Source organism: Sceloporus occidentalis, unplaced genomic scaffold (assembly GCF_023333645.1).
Source record: "Sceloporus occidentalis isolate IW3139 unplaced genomic scaffold, rSceOcc1.0.p SCAF_65, whole genome shotgun sequence".
Taxonomy (NCBI): Eukaryota; Metazoa; Chordata; class Lepidosauria; order Squamata; family Phrynosomatidae; genus Sceloporus; species Sceloporus occidentalis.
This window is the reverse complement of record NW_028317045.1, coordinates 587961-609771: the sequence shown is the minus strand read 5'-3', so window position 1 is coordinate 609771 and position 21811 is coordinate 587961. Positions and strand designations below refer to the sequence as shown.

The following is a 21811-nucleotide window of genomic DNA, read 5'->3' as shown; positions in this document are numbered from 1 at the left end:
TTTCTCTGAGCATTCCACATTGTCTGACCTTGTGGGTTTATTGGCTGGAACATTCTTCTGGGAAGATTAACAATTGTCTTGAATGTTTTCCACTTTTAAATAATCTTTCTCCTTATATTGGCAGCAACTATTGATGTATTTCCTTCTTGGCATTGTGTTAACACACACCTGAATGCTCCAGACCAGCAACCTGCTAAAACCTAGGCTTTTATAGAGGTGTCACACTTGCTGATGATCAATTAATCAAGCAGCACCTGTCTGCTACTTCACATGTGTTTTTCACACATGGCTTCTCCATTTTGGCTTTTTTTTGTTAAATAAATCATGACACACTGTAATATGTCATGTGTTGTTCATCTGAGGTTGTATTTACCTATTTTTTAGACTTGCTAAGGAACAGATAATTGTTATGTCCTGATAAGTAAAACCATTCATAGAGGGTGTACTTTTTTCACACAAGTGTACACTTGAGTGTTTAGTTTGCGTTATTTATTAAATTAGTTAATTGTCACTTACAAAACAATGATTTGTATTTTGGCTTTACAACACTTTATTTCAAAGGAATATGTTAACCCTTTAATTGCAAGGTCATGTGCTAATGTTTGCTACAATGCTTTATTTTCATGCCATGAACATCTGTTTACAAGCCAGATAAGTTGTGAATTTTACTCTATGTACTTTTGCTTTTCCTAGGTCATCAAAGATCCTCAACTCCCACCACCAGCTCCATTAGAGGTATGCATGTAATAACAATGGATGCCAATTCTGGGCCTCCAGTGGATGATACGTTACTGTAGTAATGCCATTTAATAGGCATTACGTCAAGATAAAAAGTGTGGGTCCTAACGTGTACTGTTGTTACTTAAAGAAAATATTTGAAATACCCTGATGGTTTGATGGGGATAAATTGAAGTGGCCGGCTTCAAAGATGTCCCAAATAGGACATGGATGCAGTATGACCGAATTCGAAAATAAAATAGTTTTGAAATTGTAAAAGAAAACACTACTCATTGCCCTATAACTTGCAAGAAACATTGGGTATTTCTTAACTCAGGACTATATTTAGCATATTTTTTCATTAGCTTTTCTAGATGAGTGAAAGATTTTTTAAATAAAAGTCAGAAAAAGTCCCTTTTTTCCCTAAAATTTTCATTACTTTTAATTAAAAATTATAATTTACATTTATTTACCTGCTGCTAGTGCCACTAATGGCATATAAACATAAAGGAGATGGATAGGGTAAATAAAAATATGACGTCTCTAAAAGCACATTACTATTTACGAGAAAATAGAGCAGACAAAAACAAATGAATTAAGAAAAAAATGACAGATAACAGAATTGACAAAATTAAAAAGGACGAGAAAACATACCTGTCACCCCGAGATATCGAAAGTGTATTCAATAAATTAAATGCTATAACATACCGAATAGTGGAATGATGCCCTCAATTAAAGAATATCCTAGGAAAACAAAGATCCCCACCATATCAAAGGCTCAAAAAGACCGCTTGAACCAAATGATTACTAAAGAAGAGGTAGAACAAATTATTGATAGGCTGGTAAAAAATAAAACACCAGGTCTGATTAAATTTAATTCAGCCGTAGAAAATGGTAAACTACAGGCCCATCTTGTTGATTAACACTGATGTCAAGTTGTTTGACAATAATTAAAGATTACTATCTAGCTAGCACGGTGTTCCACGTCCATATGATCAAAAAAGAAGAAGAAATGAAAGCTAAGAGTTGGTACAGACTAGAAGGAGATGTAAATCCTACTGGTTTGGAACATTGGTAATGCTAAAAGCAAAAAAAAAAGGCAAACATTATAATATATATATACATATAACTATATATTGAAGCACCTTAAAGCAGTATGGGACAAGATGAAAAATGATGCATATTAAAAATAAAATTATACAATTTCTACTGCTGTTTTTTTTTTTTAATATAATCGAGAATATATCTCTAAAAAGATGGAAAGAAAAAACATCCAATATATAAGAAATTTACTGGCTGGGGTAGAGATTATACCGTTTCCACAACTGGTAGACCCATTTCAGCTTCCCTCCAGTGAAATGTTTAATTATTTGAGAATAAATCATTTTATGTCACAAAATCAGATAATGGAAAAAAAGAGAAATTGGTAAAGCTTGTGCATCTTTACACACAAAAAGGGACTTTAACCAAGTGCAGAGAACTGGTAGATATGGTATCAATCAAACCATATATACCATCAATTAGAATTTGGTAAAATAATTTAATATAACAATAGATAAAGAGTAATGGTATGATTCATTCAAGAACGTAAATAGGATACATTGTTTACCACTGGTTGAAACACAATTTAAAGTTACCAATCATTGGTATCTGGTTCCTTTAAGATTGGCAAAGATCTATGCAACAAGTTAAAATTTGGCATGGGGCTGTAATAGAGAAGAGGGAACCATATATGGTGGAGTTGTGTGGAGGTAAGAGTTCTGTGGGATTTGGAGTTTAAAATTCTCAGAACAGTAGTTAAGGCATATATATATATATATATAAGAGCCCGGGCCTACATTATTACTAAACTGGCCAAAGTTAAGTAGGAAACAATCCCTAATAACAATCACATAAATTTACATGGGTGCAATTATGGACTCAGATAATGTCTCAAGCTAAAATGGAAAGATCATATACAAAATAAATTATAACCATGTGAGAGATGTGCAGATCTGGCAGGAATGGATTGGGAAGTTAGAAGGTTTGATGGTTCTTCAGGGATAATGTAAAAAGATGATCTCCCTGTGACCAGATTCAGAAAGATGGGAGGTACACTGCTGACGTACCTGCAATGTTAATTGTTATGTCTTCTATGTCTGAGTAACTGTTGAGACACTTTGTGAACCTCAAGTTATTATTTTATGAGTAAATATTAATTGGTATATATTAAGTACAAGGTGTTCTCTTTTTCTTTGTAAGATTTATTTTTATATTGTTGAAAACATTAACAAAGAAGGGAAAAAAACAAAGTCTTTGTTTTGTTGAATATTGAATCGTGTCATGCAGTTCTTCACAATTTGTATTTTAAGATATTTCTGATAAAAAAAAAACAGACTTTTGAATAGGGGTCATTTCATTTTTTTTCTTTGTTGCTATATTTTGTTTAATGCTTGTGCCATTCTGTTATAACCTACAGCTGAATTTGAATCCCATAAGAAATAAAATAAATGTCTTGCCTGCTCACTCAGGTTTTCTTGGTACATATATTACCAATTCTCACAAGAGTGTGTGTATTTATGTGTGTATATATATATATATATATATATATATATATATATATATATATATATATATCTCAAGATGAGTTTCTGAGAGTTGGAGTAATTTGCTAGAGTAAACACACAAAACTGGCACTCATTAAAGAAAGAACTAATTAAATGTTTTTTGATATTGTCATTGTACTCAAGTGAAAGCACAAAATATGAATATTTGGATCCCTTTCAGGAAGAAGGCAAAACCATATATAAACATAATTATTTTAACTTATGTGATATATAACAATATATGATATCAATAATAGAAGAATTGCCAAACTGATAAAATTATGGCAATCCTTTACCCCTTAACGACCTATGACGGGCTAGGAATGTCATGCAAAAATGGTCAGTTAACAACTAAATCTACGATTCCTTTTCTTCGCTTAACCATTTGTTGCTGTAATGCCTCGATGTTGAGGCATTCAGCAACACCGAGATCGGCATCAGGGGCCATGTCTGTCCCCTCCCTGGGGAGTCAACATACGCTATAGACTGAACAACCACCACAGGATGCGGAGAGCGGTCACAACCGCCACTGCAAGAGATTTGCCACTCGCAAAATGAGGTACTGCATTCAACCATGCAAGTCAATGGAGCCCAGCTTTCTAATCACAATGCGATTACTAAAATATTTAAAATATAATAAAAATAGCTAAAAAAAATGATTTTACAAATGTGGTAACATTGCAAAATTATGCAGTGATGCCATCCAGTTCCAGCAGATAGAAAAAATTCCAAAAATAATAAAATTAAAATATAGTTCATTATCATGAGCAAGTGCTAAAATTAGCGCTGTATAAAAGCATTCCAAATACCCAAGGGGTGTCTACTTAGAAAAAGAATGGGGTAAATTGGAGTGGCCGGATTCAAAGATAGGGTAAAGGCACAGACTGACCAAAACGGGGGTAAAAAAAGCACACTTCCCAAATGTGGCCTTTCAGCCCCCAAACAACCAGACAAACCCATGCATGGGTGTTATCATTGAAATGAAAAGATGTTGCTGAACATCTTGGGGTGTCTAGTTTTCCAAAATATATGATTTTATGGGTTAAATTGCATTGGCCAGCTTTAAAGATACCCAAAAGTAGCACATGGGACAGAAAGACCAGATTTCGAAAAAAAAAAAAAAAAGTTTTGAAATAGCAAAATGCTACTTGTATTTATTGCCCAATAACTTGCAGGGAAAAAAAAAACATAAAAACATTGAGTATTTCTAAACTTAGGACAAAAAGCGGAATATAGTTAGCAGGTTTTTTCATTAGCTTTTTTGGACGAGTAAAAGATTTTTCAAATAAAAGTGAGAAAAAGTGGTTTTTTTTGTTTCTTAAATGGCTCTCTTATTTTTTACATACTCCACAGGTTCATATTACACACCTCATTAGTTCATATTATCCACTTACATTGAGTATGATATATACATTTTTTCAGACTTTATTATACTTTCATTTTTCACATTGCATAAAAAAACAACTTTCATTAAGGACAGAATAAGGTCCTATGAAAAGTATAATTAGAAACATAATCCTATACAACTAAGCCGAACTTGTTTTCCTCTGTATACAGGAACCAGAACCTGAAATTGTTTCACCTAAGAAGTGGCCTACTGTTGATGCCAGCTATTATGGTGGTCGTGGTGTTGGCGGCATCAAAAGGATGGAGGTTGGTCATATTACATTTTATGTTTTATATTTGCATAATTCTCAGTGTAGGACTCAATGCAATAAAAACAGAAAATATGGAGAAGGAAAGCATCTATATTACACCACTCTGACATGAAAACCATTTCTGTTCCTCTTACATCAGGATCATTATTTTAATGTTATGGAAAAAGTAAGTGTCACACACAGTTAATCCTGGTATGAAAAGAGCCAGTTGTGTTAACATGGAATTCTCGGGAAATATTAAGTACTAATAACAAAATAATTGACCTGAAATCCATAGTCCAAAGATTTTAATGCACATTTTACTGTATGCTGTATTAATTAACTTATGGATTCAGCCTATTGAATGTATATCATTTCAAAACAGTTTAACAAAGTAATAACTTAGAGGCCGTATCACTCTCATACCAAGTATATTAACTATCAAGGCTGTTATCACCCCTTGAGGACCAACGTAATGTAGTGCTCAAGAATCCATGTAAATCATTTACAATGATTACTTTGAGTGCTTGCACAAATGTGAGATCTTGTGCATTTTTGTAGGTGTTTTGTAAATATAAATTTTCACATAAAATGTCAGTGGTTATAAACAATCAATTATTATGGAATATCATCTTTTTATTATGTAGGTACGTTGGGGAGATAAAGGTTCTACAGAAGAAGGTGCACGATTAGAAAAAGCCAAAAATGCAGTTGTGACAATACCAGAGGAAGTATCGGAACCTCTGCAGTCAAAACCTCAGAAACCAAAGCCTACCTCACAAGTACACCAGACAAAATGGTACACGCCAATCAAGGTGATTATCTAAGAGTAATAGTAACAGCCAAGCATTAGTCAAAGATTTTTTTAAAAGGATAAGTCTGATCGTTAATATTTTATTTGGATTTATTTTATTCTTAATAAAGGTTTGCATCTCTTTTGCATTTTTCTACATTAATTATTCAGTTACTGGAGTTACAATGAGATTTCAGTCTCATTTAACTCCTTCTCTGACTGTCTCTATTGAAAATAGTACTACTCAGTGTGGTTACTTACTCTTACCATTGTCAATAGAAACTATCCCTTGCCCCAACCTCGTGCACTTTAAAATTAGTGGCAGTAGGAGCATCCATTCACAAGCGTACTACAAAAACATCTCTTTTCCTATGTGGTTCCTGATTTCATTGCTTTTCAGTATGTGCAAGAATATCCTTCATGCCAAATTGCATGTTATGGGGAGCTGAGATTTCTGAAGCACCAAGGAGAATTATATTAACATTGTTTTTTTCCCCTGAAAGGGTCGAATTGATGCACTTTGGGCCTTGTTGCGAAGACAGTATGACCGAGTTTCTTTGATGCGTCCTCAGCAAGGAGATGAGGTATGATTCAATTTTGTGTGTTACTGTTCGGCCATTTTTCTCCAGAATTTAATACATAACTCCTGTTGTCTTGCATACACAGTAACGCTGCTTCAAAGTAGATTTGCAGTATGCATTATCAGGTGTCCCCTGAAAAACAGGACAGAGGTAGAGCTCTGTGGGACAGAGGGATAGAGTGATAAGATTGGAACTGTCCTGAGCAAAGCAGGACAGTTGGGAGGCATGTTGTATAGATATATATATATATATATATATATAATTTACTCACAAAGTCCATTGCACACCATTCCAAATCTTCCAAGCCTGGTGCTAGTAACCAGCAGTTTCTATACAAAGCACTCTCAAAGGATGGTCAGCACTCCAGGTCTTCAAGTTAACAACTTTTCTTTATTCAAACAAAGTCAAGTCGACGTTTCAGTCATTGCTAAGTTTCATCAGGACATACATTTGAAATAAAACATATTTATAATAAAATAGCAAGAGAACTCACCATTCTAAAGTGGGTGGGTGTGTGCCGAAATCGGCTTGTCAATGCAATTAATATGCATGATAACACCGCGCATACCCGGTAGTGCAGTGTAACATTATTGTGTTCTGGTTACTATAGTAACACAGTGTATTAAGTTTGTTCACAATCGGTAATATTTTAAGGTGATCAGAAATGTGAAATATGTTCTAAGGCTCCTAACATGATCGGGGACTAACTTTAGATATTATATATATTTACAATGTGCAGTGTAGTAAATATAAGTCCATTTGCTAGACATACTATCAAAGAGTACCGATAATGTGCAAATAAAGTGAAATGTGCAAACTGCAAATAATGCAGATGGTGCAAATAGCAAATGTACAAAATTAAAACTAGTGCAACATTTAAAGTGGCAGTACAAGTATGTTCCCAAGTATTAACCCCTAACATAAACGTTATATACTTTTATTATTAAAATTCATAAATAAATCACATTAAAAACCATGCATGTCTGCAGATGCAACACTAAAAGGTGCCTGCAAATGCATCATGCAATACCAGCTCACTTTAAATCACCATTGGGTATTATTTTTATTTTTAAATGGACAAACCAGTGGAATTTCAATCCACCAAAGTCCCAAATATAGTTCAAATATGCATAAATATAAGGCATGTTTAATAATTTGATATGTCCATTATTAGCAATTATACATACACCAGGCTTCAATCTGCCAATAGTTGGAATGTTATTCACTCTGAAGCCTGAATACTACCAAGATCTTGACAGCAGCTATGGAAAAAGCCACACAGCTGCATACGGAAGTTGATAAATCCTTTAATACACAAAAGGTATGTACAACCATGTGCAATGATGCATCTCAACATCTAACTAAAAGCATTAGGAAGAACTGGAATATGCTCACCTGTGACGCTTCTTTGCCTCAGACATTCCATCAGGCCCCGTTAATGAGTTACAAGAGACAAAAGAATCTAAGGGATCTCCAGGTACGGACTGACCAGGTAGAAAGTTACTCAGAGGGTCGAAATAAATTTAAGAACAATGGGAGTGTTCTTAAATTCACACACCCACATACATGCAGAGTCTTCAACATCAGACATTGGATCACATGCAAGACAGAGTATGTGATCTACAAGATACAGTTTCCTTGTGGCCTTGCATATATAGGCAAAACAGAAACTACTCTAGGTTGAGCGTATTAGGGAACATAGATCCAGTATTAGGGTAGCTTACAGGGATGCGCAGTCTAATTTTTTTTGGCCTTAAACACCCTCTTACATCCCTCAGGTTTATAGCAATTGACCACATCCCGGAGTCATTAAGAGGGGGTGACCGTGTATAATACATGTTATAAACATGTATAATACATCTTACTGTCATGTAGGTAAAAATACCTAAAATAATCTGTTTCTTTTTATTCCTTTTAAGAAATACAGCATGTAGAACAGGAAGTTCAATGCCTGAGGGCTTCTTCCACACAGCAGGTTTCCAGTTGACAGAGTATTCAGTGATAAATCATATTAATTGTTTCAATGCATGTTCATTATTAGAAACATTCTAGATGCAGGTCAGATTCCATCATTCAGTACCATGTTTGACACCAACCTTAAAAAATTAAAACCTTGCCCCCCATGTTAGTTTTAACCCTTTCCAACACTTTTTGTCATAAAAACACCCATTTTTTTAAAAAAAATTAACTAGCTTATACTTCATTATATGGGAGATGTTCCAGGAAACATTACTCGAAACCTCAAGCCAACTGCAAATGCACAACTCTGTATCTTTAATAACCAATACAGGTTTTGGTATCTGTCAGTACACACAATAAACACTTCCCGTGTATGTAAATACAGCCATATGTATTGCAGAACCAAATCTGTCAAAACTATTTTTTTTTATTTTTTTCCTGCTAAAGCATGCTCTTTGTAGACTTTGCAGACTGTTAAGCAAAACTCTGTGTAGCAGCAGGAACATTGGGTGCAGTTACATTGTTCCATGCACTTGAAAGGGAGACTGTGGGATCTGTCAGTCTTTGGCAGAGGGTAGAAACTAAATCTTCTGGCAACATTTCAAATGCTTTGAGATGCGGCTTAATACTGCTGTATAAAACATAAAAATAATATCATTGTCTACAGGGTGTCGCCCTTGGGATGACAGTTTCTGTTAATCTGTAAGAATTCTTTAGATTATGAACACCTCTCTTTATAAATGTATATAGCATTATTAAAATAACACTGCATTCTGTAACCAAACAAAACCACTGCACATATGAATACAGTATAACTAAATAGCACACATCTTTATCTCTTAGAATGTATTTCTTTATAAACAAATCTATTTATAAATATTGTAGTTTAGTGCACATATATTTTTTGTGATAAAGGTGATTGACATTAAAGATTCACTTGTCCAAGATATTTGTTCTGCCTAATTTCTGAGTAGACCTGATTTTTTTATTTCCTCCTCTGATTGATTATAATATGTATTTTAGAAGGCCATACACGTTTCAGAAATAAGTATTGGGCTTTGATTGTGGTTGAAATTCCTGAGAGTCATGCGTTTTTTAAACTGGCAAGGTTTTAGAAGCTGATACAGGTGTGAGATAGCAGGTTGTCTCTGACATCTGTTCAGAGTAGAGGCATGGGTCTTTACCAGCCTGCAGCGAGGCTGCTGGATTGTCAGCAGATGTAGTTAAGAGTGGCAGAACAGTTTTGGTCCCACACTTGCTGCCTAGGGGGCTTAAACACCAAAGGTAAAGAGAGTATGGACACAGCTGCACTCCCAAACTTGCCTGAGGCACAAATAACGAGATCTGATATAGTTTGACTCTGTTGTGGTGAGGAGACTAGAACAGAAAGCAACTTCAGAAGCAACTTAATGCAACAACATCTGCCGCCATGTTTCCAGGGAGTGACAGGGGACAGCAGGTACAGATCGAAGTCCCCGCATAAACAGCCTCTATTAAGCCATGAACTCTTTTGATGGGCTTCCATCAAATAAGCTGGAGTCCACAGCAGGAGTGTGCATTGTTTTCAAAGTTGTGGGTTTTTCTTAATAGTTAACAATGTAATTTATAAATGATGCATTCCTAGGAACTTTAGCTTATTAAACAGCGATTGAGATGGAACAGAGTATTAAAAAGTAAGAAAGTAAATCAGTGTCAGTCTCAAGGTTTATTGAGCTAAGTTTGAAGTTCAAATCTACCAGTCTATAAGCAATACACTTTTGATTCCATTTATATAAACGCAGCGTAAGTTTTTTTCAGTGCTTATATAAGATTTTTACATAAATGACACTATAAATACATTGTTTAATATGTAAAATCTCAAAGCATAGTTCATTTCCTGTTATTTTATAATGAATATTAGTCTTGACTATGTGACTATATGCCTGTGCTTCCCACTTTATCTAAAAATGTCAGGGAGCGTAAGGGAGAGAGTATACTGTATGTATGTTAGAGTAAGGGTGTAAACGTGTTTGTGTGTGAGCATGTATGTGTATCAGCATGAAAGTGTATGAATAAGTGTGTGAGCATGGATGTGTATGTGTAATTGTGAGCATGGCTGTGTAAGTGTGTGAGAGCATGTATGAGAGGGAGTATGTGTTAACAAGATTGTGTAGGCTGTAGGTTTCTGTGAATGAGTATGTGTGTCACGGACTGGGTCCATACAGACGACTGTAATGACCCAGAGCACTCAAAGATTGTGTTCAGGAGTTATTGTGCAGTAGCGGAGTGGGACAGGGCCTGGTGCAGAGCGACTGGACTCACCCGGGTGGGCATGTAGGGTTGTGCAGCCACATACCAGTACCCTGACATAGCTGCTGATGTAGTCCATAACAAAGCAGAATTTGGAGATATCCTGCAAGCACCCTGGGGCAGGCATGAAACATAGCACAAGAATCATATGCGGGATGCTGCAGGCTGGGAGTAGGGAAGCTAAGCAGAGTATATAGCGGAAACATAGCAAGCAAGGGGGACAGAGCAAGCAAGGGACAGGGAGACCAAGCAAGGAACATAACCAGACAAGACATGATACAGGGCACAACAAAGGACAGGGAACAAGGCAGGGAACACAGGGGAAGTACTGAGGATCCGGAATCCTCGGACGCATCTCCTTTAAGCAAGGATAGGACATCTTAACTGGGACATGGGGAGAGGAGAGATGAACCGAAATCTTCAGATGATTCAGGGAAAGGAGGGCAAAGGTACATAAAAGACAGACATGAATACAGGAACTAGCCTAGGACTGTGTGATAACAATTGGAGATTCCGTCACATCATATGGCCATAGTATGCTTAGCCCACCACTACGGCAAAGTACTCCAATATTCGGTGGGTCCTAACGTTAAACTGCTTACTGAATTACTAATAAACTAAACATTGAATCCAAACACAAAACCAAGGGCATACGGGTGGGGCACACCTTATAAAGGAAACAGAGCTGAAGCAAAGAGCAAGACTGGAATTAAGGAATCAGAAGCACAGAACAGAACATATGGAAATCCAGGAATGGATTACAGCAAAACATGGGAACTGAGGCAAGGCAGGGAAAAACAGATATGCAGCCTGGATGGACCCTGACAATGTGTGTGTGTATTGGCGTGAGTGTTTAGGTTTTGTGCAAATGTGAGAGTGTGTGCAAAAATGTGTGCCAGCGCATATGTAGCACGGAGGTGTGTCAAATATAGGATCTGCCCTGGTTGCCAAATACTGGAGCCTCATTAGATATTTTCACTGTATGCTCATTCCAAGTGCTTGCCCCATTTGCAGATATTATTTTTCCAACCCGCACTGCTGAGTTTGCTTTATTGAGTATGCCAATAAGACCTAGAAACTAATCGTCTCATACTCTTATACTAACCAGTTTCTTCCCTGCTGGTTGCTCTGCCTGTCCCAGTAAGAATCTCTGCTTGTTTATTTTGCTGGCTTGCAAACATTGTCGGTTAGCCTCTGCGCATGTAAGTGCATTAGCTCTCTTGATTGCACAGGCATGGATTTTACACATTTCCACACTTGAATCCAGTGCATTATCCCTTAATGGCTTGATTCATAACTGAAGAAAGCTACAACTATTTTATACCATTTACAGAAAGGCTAATGCGTCTGTTCATGGAAATAGCAAGTGTGATCTGCCCAATTAATTCAGTTCCTGGTCTTCATGAAAGACATGAGGCTTTAGCTGACTCTTGTGCCAAGATTTATGAACTGGTACTATAGCATTTAACCAGATTAGTCATTTTTCCATTAACTGCTTGAAAGCAGGGCAGATGTCCAAGCTGCTGGTTGTAAACTCGATAATGTCTGCTGTGCTAATCTGTAGCCTTTGCTGATGGAGAAGGTTGTAGATAACAGGATTATGCTTCCATAACCCTGGTTTTCATAGCATAGGAGAGTGGGCTCAGGGGGTAGTAACTGATTTCTGTTGTTAATCTTAATTGATTGCCAAGAAATTTTAATCTATTTTATCTCATCTATTAATTAGGCAATATCCACACATGCACATCTGATTCTCTCTCTCTCCCGCTCCCTTTCCAAAGCAGTGTTCGGGATCAGGACTGTATCATGTTAATAAGCAGTAATTTTTAGTGGTGCTGTGTACCGGGTTTACTGCATTTATAACAAAAAGACTTTAATCTTCCCGATATGAACTGGAAAACCAAAGTAGTTGGTAGTGCCTGGAGTGCAGATATTCTAAACTCCCTACTGAAATTGTTTATAAAACATATAGTTGAAGAGCCAACTCGTAAGGAGGCCATATAAGATTTAGTGTCCACAAATAGAGATTTGTTAACGGATATTACTGTAGGTGAAATATTGGGATCTAGTAATCATCAGTCTGTGTGGTTTCATATATGAACAGTGACACCACACAAAAACGTTTTAGATTTTATAAAAGCTGACTTTTCTAAAATGCGAATATGTGCAAAAAAGCCATTATCAGGCTGTGGCCATTTAAATGGACTCCAGGAGAAATGGGATTATTTAAAAGTTGAATTATTGAAGGTAAGAGAAAATAGATTAAGGCTGGTGAGTACGTGCATAAAATTAAAGAAACCACTGTGTTCCAGAATAGTAAAAAACAAGAAGTTAGCATTTAGTAAACACACAAAAAAAAAAAAAAAAAAGTAAGAAAGAAAGACAAATCTATAAGATTAGGCAGAAAGAAGCAAAGAACAGAAAAAAAGAGTTGCCCAGTTAGTAAAACATGAGATAAAATGTTTAATAGACATATAAATGAGAAAAGGAAAGTAAAACAAGCATTAGTTTGATTCGAAACAAAAGAAGGACGTTATGTAGAAGAGGATAAAGGTCTAACTGACTGCCTCAATTAATATTTCTGTTCAGTTTTTACAGATGAAAATGAGGGAAAGGGTCCTCAGTTAGGAAAAAAGACTGAGTCAAATGATACAAATGAGTTTATAGAGGTAGAGGTTCTACTTCAGTTGTCACAGAAGATTGGACATTGGAGAATCTTGTGCCCATTTACAAGAAGGGCAGTAGGGAGGAGTCGGGCAACTACAGGCCAGTAAGTCTTGCGTCAGCAGTGGGGAAATTAATGGAAACTATGTTAAAGGATAGGATTATTGAACATCTAACATCACCTGGGTTTTAAGATCAAAAAGAACAAGAAGTTGGTGCAGTAGACATTGCGTATCTAGATTTCAGTAATACTTTTGACACTGTCCCACATAGAAGACTTATCAATAAACTACCATCTCTGAGTTTAGATCCCATTATTGTTGAAAGGATTAGACAGTGGCTGAGTGATAGAAAACAGACAGCTGTAATCAATAGAGTATATTCTGAGCAAGGTCTTGTTACCAGTGGGGTACCTCAGGGATCTGTACTTGGAACAATTCTCTATACGTATTTTTAGATATTGCGGAAGGTCTTGATGGTAATGCTGCTAACCGCACCTCCTCCCAGCTACAGGTGTAGAGCTCTACACGCTGCCCGAACTAAGCACCGGGGACTCAGAAGCACCGGTAAGTTTGGGGGGGGGTATAACACAGCAGGATCCAGGTCCCCTGCATCGCTGCGGGGGATCTGGATCTTAGTCAGACCTATTTGAGGTCTGATTATAAGACGACCCCGATTATAAGACGAGGGGTATTTTCCAGAGCATTTGCATCTGGAAAAAACCTTGTCTTATAATCGAGCAAATACAGTATTTTCAGAAGGTTCTGCATATTCAGTTGTTAATTGTTGTTTAAAAATATACCATATACTGCATATATAATTGAAAGCATAACACAAATATGAACAAAGACATGTTTGAACTTTCCTTTAAGGCCATATATGCAAATATAATATTTAACTTGTGCTATTATTCATATGTATATCTTTTGTACAACGAGCAGCACATGGTAGAAGTTTTTTTTTTTTAAAGTTACATGCACTTGTGCCCCCTCAACAGGATTATATGAGGGAAAAGGATTCTCATGTATAATTGTTGGCATTTTTAAAACACAAGATAATGCAAACATACATGCAGTGGCTAGACGTTCTCTGCACAGTAGTGGAAAAAATATGGTTTTATTTTTTTCACAGTGAAAGTAAATACTGTTTTATTTTAAGATTAAAACAAATCATGATTTTAGGACTCTTAAAGTGCATATTGTACGTATTCACATGGAACTAGAAGTATGTATATTTTCCCAGAAACTGCGTATAAATTACACAAGTATGTATTATATTCAGGATTTTTGAATATCTGCATAACACATGTTTAATGATAATAAATATGTACACTGGTCTACTGGGATGTGCCTGGCCATCGCTGGTACCTTTCCATGAAGATGGGTGGCCGTGGGGTACTCTGTCTGTACCCCACGATGCATGTTGGCTTCGGGTTGGTACAGACAGGCGCAGGAAATAAATCAAAGACAGAAGATGCGGATTAAGAGTTGTATTGCATATGCTGGTACAACAATATATAAAGTCACTTGGCAGGAAGTCCTCTGGTTGGGGCACACACGGCAGGAAGCCCGCTTGCAGGGCACACACGGCAGGAAGCCCGCTTGCAGGGCACTCGACCTGGGAGTCCACTAGTGGGTCGCTGGCCGCAACTCAGGAACAATACAGGAACCAAAACAGGAGCAGATCAGGAACCAAAACAGGTAGTCCTCTAACGTTAATGTCAAGGCCCAGACTGCAGGGCTGGGCAGGTTTATAAAGGCTGTCTTGATCAGGTAATCAACTGCAGCTGGACCTGATAATCAGTCTGAGTGGTTCTGAGTGGCAAGGGCAGCCACTAGTGGCTGGAAACATGAAACGAATAGCACAAAGTTTAACCCCTTAACGACAATTGCCGGTCCTGGCACGACACGGAAAAGCATGTGCTTTACGACAATTGACGTGCCAGGACCGGCACGTCTTTAAACGGGTGCAGAAAGCGATCTGTTTTCGCTTTCTGCACCCAAAAAACGTTGCTGAATGCCTCGACCTCGAGGCATTCAGCAACGCCGCGATCGGAACGAAGGGGCCATCTCTGGCCCCTCCATACTTTGTATGGCGGAGGACGCCCGTTTTAAAAGCGTTTAGGAGGCGATCGACGATCGCCTCCTAAACTTAAATGGTGTCGCTGGAATGCCTCGATCAGGAGGCATCCAGCGACACCAAACACTTACCTTTCGATGGGCTGTGACCGCTCCGGAGAGCGGTCACAGCCGCAGCTGCCGATGATCTTCGCCATCAAGCAAGATGGCCGCTGCCCTGTAACAGGAACCAACAAATTTTAAAAGTTCGCTAGATGGTCCAGACCATCTAGAGAACTTTGGCTCCACTTGCAGGTTGAATACAGGTACTGCATTCACCATGCAAGTCAATGGAACCCAGCTTTCTAATCACAGTGTGATTAGTAAAAATAAATTAAAAAATAAAATAAAATTAATAATAATTAGAAAAAAAATAGTAAAAAACTAGTAAAATGTAAAAATCATTTCCCACTGATGTCACTATCAGGGGAACCTCCAAGTTGAAAAAAAATGTTAACATATATATATATAAAAGTCCTAAAATTTGCATATTAGCTTAAAACAATTCTCGCATGGAAAGAGTTAAAATACTGGCATATTAAATGCCCGTGGGGTGTCTACTTTTAAAAAAGGTATGATTTGATGGGGTAAATTGAATTGGCCAGGTTCAACAACGTCCCAATTAACACCGGGGGAAGGATGGCCACACACCTAATTTCCAATTAGAAAAATGCACACGTACCAAATGTGGCCTTTTAGTTCCCACAAAAATGACACACCCATGCATGTGGGATATCACTGCACTCAGGAGATGTTGCTGAACACATTATGGGGTGTCGTGTGACAGCGGCATATACCAGGAGCTGTAAATTCATACATAAAATAGGTGTGTGTGGGAAAAATACACACACAAAAATACTACTGCAAACTTTGAAAACATGCTGGTGGTAAAATGTGTGCATGCAAAGAGTTAAAATGCCAGCATTTAAAATACCCTGGGGTGTCTAGTTTTCAAAAATATATGGGTTTATTGGGCACACTGAAATGGCCCGACTCAAAGATGTACCAAATAGGGCATAGGCAGTGGATCCCCAAATGCCAAAGTTTAACATTGAAAAATGCGCATGCCCCAAATGTGGCCCTTTTGCCCCCAAACAGCCAGGCAAAATCATTCATGTGAGGTATCACTGCACTCAGGAGATGTTGCTAAACACATATTGGGGTGTTTTGTGATAGTGACATAAACGAGAACCTTTTAATTCATACCTGAAGTAAAATGTGTGTGACAAAACAAATGCAAAAAAATGACTACCACAAAGTTTGACAAAAACTGGTGGTAGATATGGTGCATGGAAATAGTTAAAATACTAGCATTTGGAATACCCTGGGCTGTCTAGTTTTCAAAAATATATGATTTGATGGGGTAAATTGCATTGGCCGGGTTCAAAGATACCCGAAATGGCACATGGGGGGAAGAATTACCAGATTTGGAAAAAATGGCTTTGAAATAGCAAAACGATACCTGTACTTATTGCCCCATAATGGGTAGAAAAAAAGCAAAAAAACATAAAAACATTGGGTATTTCTAAACTCAGGACAAATAGTAGAATCTATTTAGCAGGTTCTTTTATTACCTTTTATAGATGAGTAAAAGATTTTTCAACTAAAAGTTAGAAACAGTCATTTTTTCCTAAATTTTTCACCATATTTTATACTTTTTTTAGTAGTAAATAATATGATACAATCAAAACAATGTCATCTAAAGAAAGCCCTTCTTGTCCTGAAAAAAACAATATCTAATGTGTGTGGGTTCAGTAAACGGGAAAGAAGAAAATTACAGCTAAACACAAGCAGCGCAGAAATGTTAAAAAGGCCATTGTCACGAAGGGTACAAAAAGTAAAATCAGCCTTTGTCACGAAGGGGTTAAACAAGTCCATACAGCGAAGGGTGAACGTTACACCATACCACCAGTCAAGACACAACACTTCAGTCAGGATGCAAGACAGCATACATTATTGGGACTGGATATAGTTTATATAGCCACTTTACCAAGGGATATTGACATATACAGGGAAAAGAAAAAATGTTGGTGCACTAAGCTAGTCTCAGGCTCAAATAATACAAATGTGTAATATGAGGCCTACTAAACAGGTGTAAACATGCTGCAAACAGTGTATTGGCTGTACAATGTATACAAAAAACAAAATACTGTCTGCGCTTCTCACCCTAATAAAGTTGGCAACAAATATATAAACATAATATAAATGAGAGGTTTTGGTTATATGAATTGGCCAAAGCATAATTAAGCTCACCCGCCACGTCAAGGCACACTCTCAATAGGGTGAGATCCTACTCTCACCTCCTACATAGTGGGCACACAAAGCAGTTTATACTGCTACCAAAACCAGATTAATGTGTTGGGGGAGGTGCAATTAAACCTCCTCCCATTTAACCCCTGGACAGCAAGCTGCAACCAGACTGATGAGGTTTAATTGCACCTCCCCCAACACATTAATCTGGTTTTGGTAGCAGTATAAACTGCTTTGTGTGCCCACTATGTTTATATATTTGTTGCCAACTTTATTAGGGTGAGAAGCGCAGACAGTATTTTGTTTTTTGTATACATTGTACAGCCAACACACTGTATTTGCAGCATGCTCACACTGTTTGGTAGGCCTTATATTATACATTTGTATTATTTGAGCCTGAGACTAGCTTAGCGCACCAACATTTTTTCTTTTCGCTGTACAATGTATGCAAAAAAACAAAAACTGCTTTGTGTGCCCACTATGTAGGAGGTGAGAGTAGGTTCTCACCCTATTGAGAGTGTGCCTTGACGTTGCAGGTGAGCTTAATTATGCTTTGGCCAATTCATATAAACAAAACCTCCCATTTATATTATGTTTATATATTTGTTGCCAACTTTATTGGGGTGAGAAGCGCAGACAGTTTTTGGTTTTTTATATACAGGAACAGGAAATGATTGATTAACATTTAACACAATGGCATGAGATTATGGAGACAACATTAGGCACCCTGCTAATCTCATCACACATACAACAATGGTGTGAATACACAAGCAAGGTAAAGGGATTAGGGAAGTACAATTTAAACATAGACTGGAGAGTGAGTCATTGTTAATACACATAGAAATGGAAATGAGGGTTTAAGATTACAAAAATATTTACCCCTGCAAGCAATTTACACAATTATTGTAGACTTGATGACTGAAGAATTGGAATTTTAATAAAGACAGGAGGTGAACATTTGCATTGACTTTCTTTACTGTCACCCTATCAGCAATGATAAAAATAGAACATTTGATAACCAATCATAAAAAAGATCTAACAATATAAAGATGGAAACAGCCCCTCCTTCTTCCTCTTTCTGCACCACGTGAACCATGGAATGGAGGATGAACAGGTAAGTAAACTGTCAGTAGAAAAAACTTGATTGATGCATCAAAGTTAAGCCAGAGAAAACAGGAAAACCAGAAACTTCACCAGAGGGTTTAAACTGAAAAATAAAGAGAAACACGTAACAGCATCTGATTGCCATAGGTGGAAAATAATCTAAGAACAAGGGAGAATTATCATAAATCTATAAATAATCCAATACAATATCCCACAAAACATTAAGATGTAGACAACAGAATAAAATTATAATAATAATATGAATCAAAAGGGTCAGAGGGAGTTCAGTATTCGCCTCCTGTCTTTATTAAAATTCCAATTATTCGGCCATCAAGTCTAGAATAATTGTGTCATTTTATGGCAAGAAAGGAGGCTCATATTTGCAATTTTAACGTCGGGCCAATAAAGGAAACACAGCCGAAGATAATGGCCGAAAATAAAATGCCCGAAAAGTAGAAGCACGTGACCAATCAGCTGCTTGAATAATATCGGAGAGAGGGAACCTCCAGCGAAGAAAGCACCTGAAGCAGCCGCCCCTTGGACAGAATGTGCCCCAAAATGATGATCAATACCAGAGTGAGAAGCCAAAGAATCCATCTCACTAAAGTAGGCAAAGAAACCAGATAAAAAAGGTTTAGAGTAAGAAATCAAAAGTTGAGAATCTGAAACAGGACGAATGGGATTAGAGTAGAAGCAATGTAAGTATGAAGACATCTAGCTAAACAGAGCTTGGGATCCTCATTAAGATAAGGATGAGAGATAGATGTAGAAAGGTTTGGTGTGTCTACGAATCAAAAAAATTACTCTGTCAGGATTCCACCCTACTAGCCCGGACCATGGATGATTTATTTTGCTGTAGTCCTGCTGCTACCACTAGTGGCCACCTTCCCCCTCCCTCTGGAGTGCTCAGGATCAGATTACCAGGTCAGCTGAGTCTGATCACCTGAGTAGAACCTGCCTTTATTAACCTGCCCTGCCCTTTAGTCGGGGCCTTTGCATTGGAGTGTTTAGACTGCTCTGTTTTGGCCTTGTGCCTGTGCCTGTGCCTGTGCCTGTGCCTGTGCCTGTGCCTGTGCCTGTGCCTGTGCCTGGACTACCTGCCTGTACCTGGACTACCTGCCTGTACCTGGACTACCTGCCTGTACCTGGACTACCTGCCTGTACCTGGACTACCTGCCTGTACCTGCACTCCTGCCTGTACCTGCACTCCTGCCTGTACCTGCACTCCTGCCTGTACCTGCACTCCTGCCTGTACCTGCACTCCTGCCTGTACCTGCACTCCTGCCTGTACCTGCATTCCTGCCGCCAGCCCTGCTAGTGCGCTACTTGCCGTCAGCCCTGTCAGTGGGCCTCCGTACCCGTCAGCCCTGCCAGTGGGCTTCCTGCCGTCAGCCCATCCCGTGGGCCTCCGTATCCGTCAGCCCATCCCGTGGGCCTCCGTATCTGTCAGCCCTGCCAGTGGACATCCTGCCTAGAGACTTACTGTCTTTACTTGCTGGTCCTATCACCTTCATCAATACAGTACCTTTCCAAGTATCCTGTTTGTGCTGTGTTTCATTGCTCCTGTCCGTACCATCCCACTTACCGTCATGCATCGTGGGGTACAAACGGAACCCCTTGTGTCCCCTGCTACTGGGCTCCTACCTGACCTGCTTACCTGGGTCCTGACAGACTCCTTCTGGAGAGAAGGAAATGGCACCGACCTTCAAAGCTCAGATATAGAGGGAATGTACAAAGAAACTGATTTAGATCAACATTAGATGAACCCATTGAATACCAACACAAAGTAATTAACCACCTCTGCTGGATTACCCTTCCATGCATCCTCTACACTACATTAGTCAATCATGACAGTCATCACCGAGACAAAGTGACTTAACTCCTTCTCAGAGGTATCTCGGAAGAGGAAACCATTGGCAGATAGGCCTAGTTCCTTGGATCCCAGTTCCACCAGGCGAGCATCCATTCAGGGTAGAGCAGCCTTTCTGTGTTCTGTGGAAATAGCCACATTAACATTGATCTCTGGACACGGAGAGTGCTGCAAATCATCCGAAGATGATCAAGGAGTTGAAGAATACCCTGAAGTTGCGTCCTCGATCTCCTGAGATTGTGATACATCCTGTAATAGTTTAGGACATTTTGCAGGACCCTTGCCGGCACTATTCCCTTTCCAGGGACGTTTGGAAGCACAGGATTCCTCAGATTTGTCTGAGTCACAATCCGAGATCTCCTGAGGGAGAGAAGGAGGCAAAGGGGGTAGGAGCCGGGCCAGATTGGACCATTGATTGGGTCATTTTGACCATAATTGATTCCCTTGAGCAAGACAATTTTGCTTCCAACCAGGATAAAGTAAAATCTTTAGAGGGATTAGGATCCTCAGACATCCTGAAAACAAACAAAGGGGTTCACCCTTACTGATATTTAACTGAAAATAAAGAAAATGCTCTAATTCAGCAGTGAAGGGATTACAGGATGAAACCTACAGAAAATGCCAGTAGGACAGGGGCTCACCCTGCATGTATATACGGGTTAATCGAACACAAGGGCTCACCTTGCATAACTAATGAGCCAGGGAAAAAAACACCTGGGAAGAAATAACATAAATGTAATTAAGAATTTTTTTCCGATAAAAGCGATAAACGCTGCAACGGAGGGTTAAGCAAAACCTCCAGTTCACAAAGGGGCTCACACTGAACTTAAGAAACAGAGCACTACTGACTGAGATAACCTGCACGTCAGTCTACATAGACGTAACTGCACGGAAACATTGACGTGCAGAAGCAACCAAAATGTCATCAAAACCCTCACGAGACTCATGAGGCTTCCAAAATGGCCGCCACAGTGAAACAAACAGAGAGAAATGAAGAGGACTCAGAAAACAAGTCCTGAGGATGAAGACATGGCTGAGGAGCCCGCATTTAAAACTCCCAGCGTAAAATAACGGTAATAAAACTGAATAAAATTAAAAAAGAGAGTAAAACAAAGCGAAGACAAAAACGCAGAGAGCAAAGGAAAAAAAATGAGGGGTAAAAAAACCCCAAAAAACAGACCCACAAATAATAAAATCACAGTACAGCGAGAACGATAAAATTAGGAAAAAACAAAGAAGGGAGAA

General features: G+C 38.3%; 1 protein-coding gene across 1 annotated transcript in view; it reads left to right on the top strand.

The window, feature by feature from the left end:
• Positions 1 to 8106, top strand: part of LOC149286945 (anthrax toxin receptor 2-like) — a 152166-nt gene extending 144060 nt beyond the window's left edge. Inside the window, exons 13-17 of the mRNA XM_089493570.1 lie at positions 694 to 735; positions 4860 to 4955; positions 5587 to 5754; positions 6236 to 6316; positions 8092 to 8106. Of these exons, the coding sequence (XP_089349696.1) occupies positions 694 to 735; positions 4860 to 4955; positions 5587 to 5754; positions 6236 to 6316; positions 8092 to 8106 (402 nt within the window). The remainder of the gene's footprint in view (positions 1 to 693; positions 736 to 4859; positions 4956 to 5586; positions 5755 to 6235; positions 6317 to 8091) is intronic.
• The last annotated feature ends 13705 nt before the right edge of the window (positions 8107 to 21811 follow it).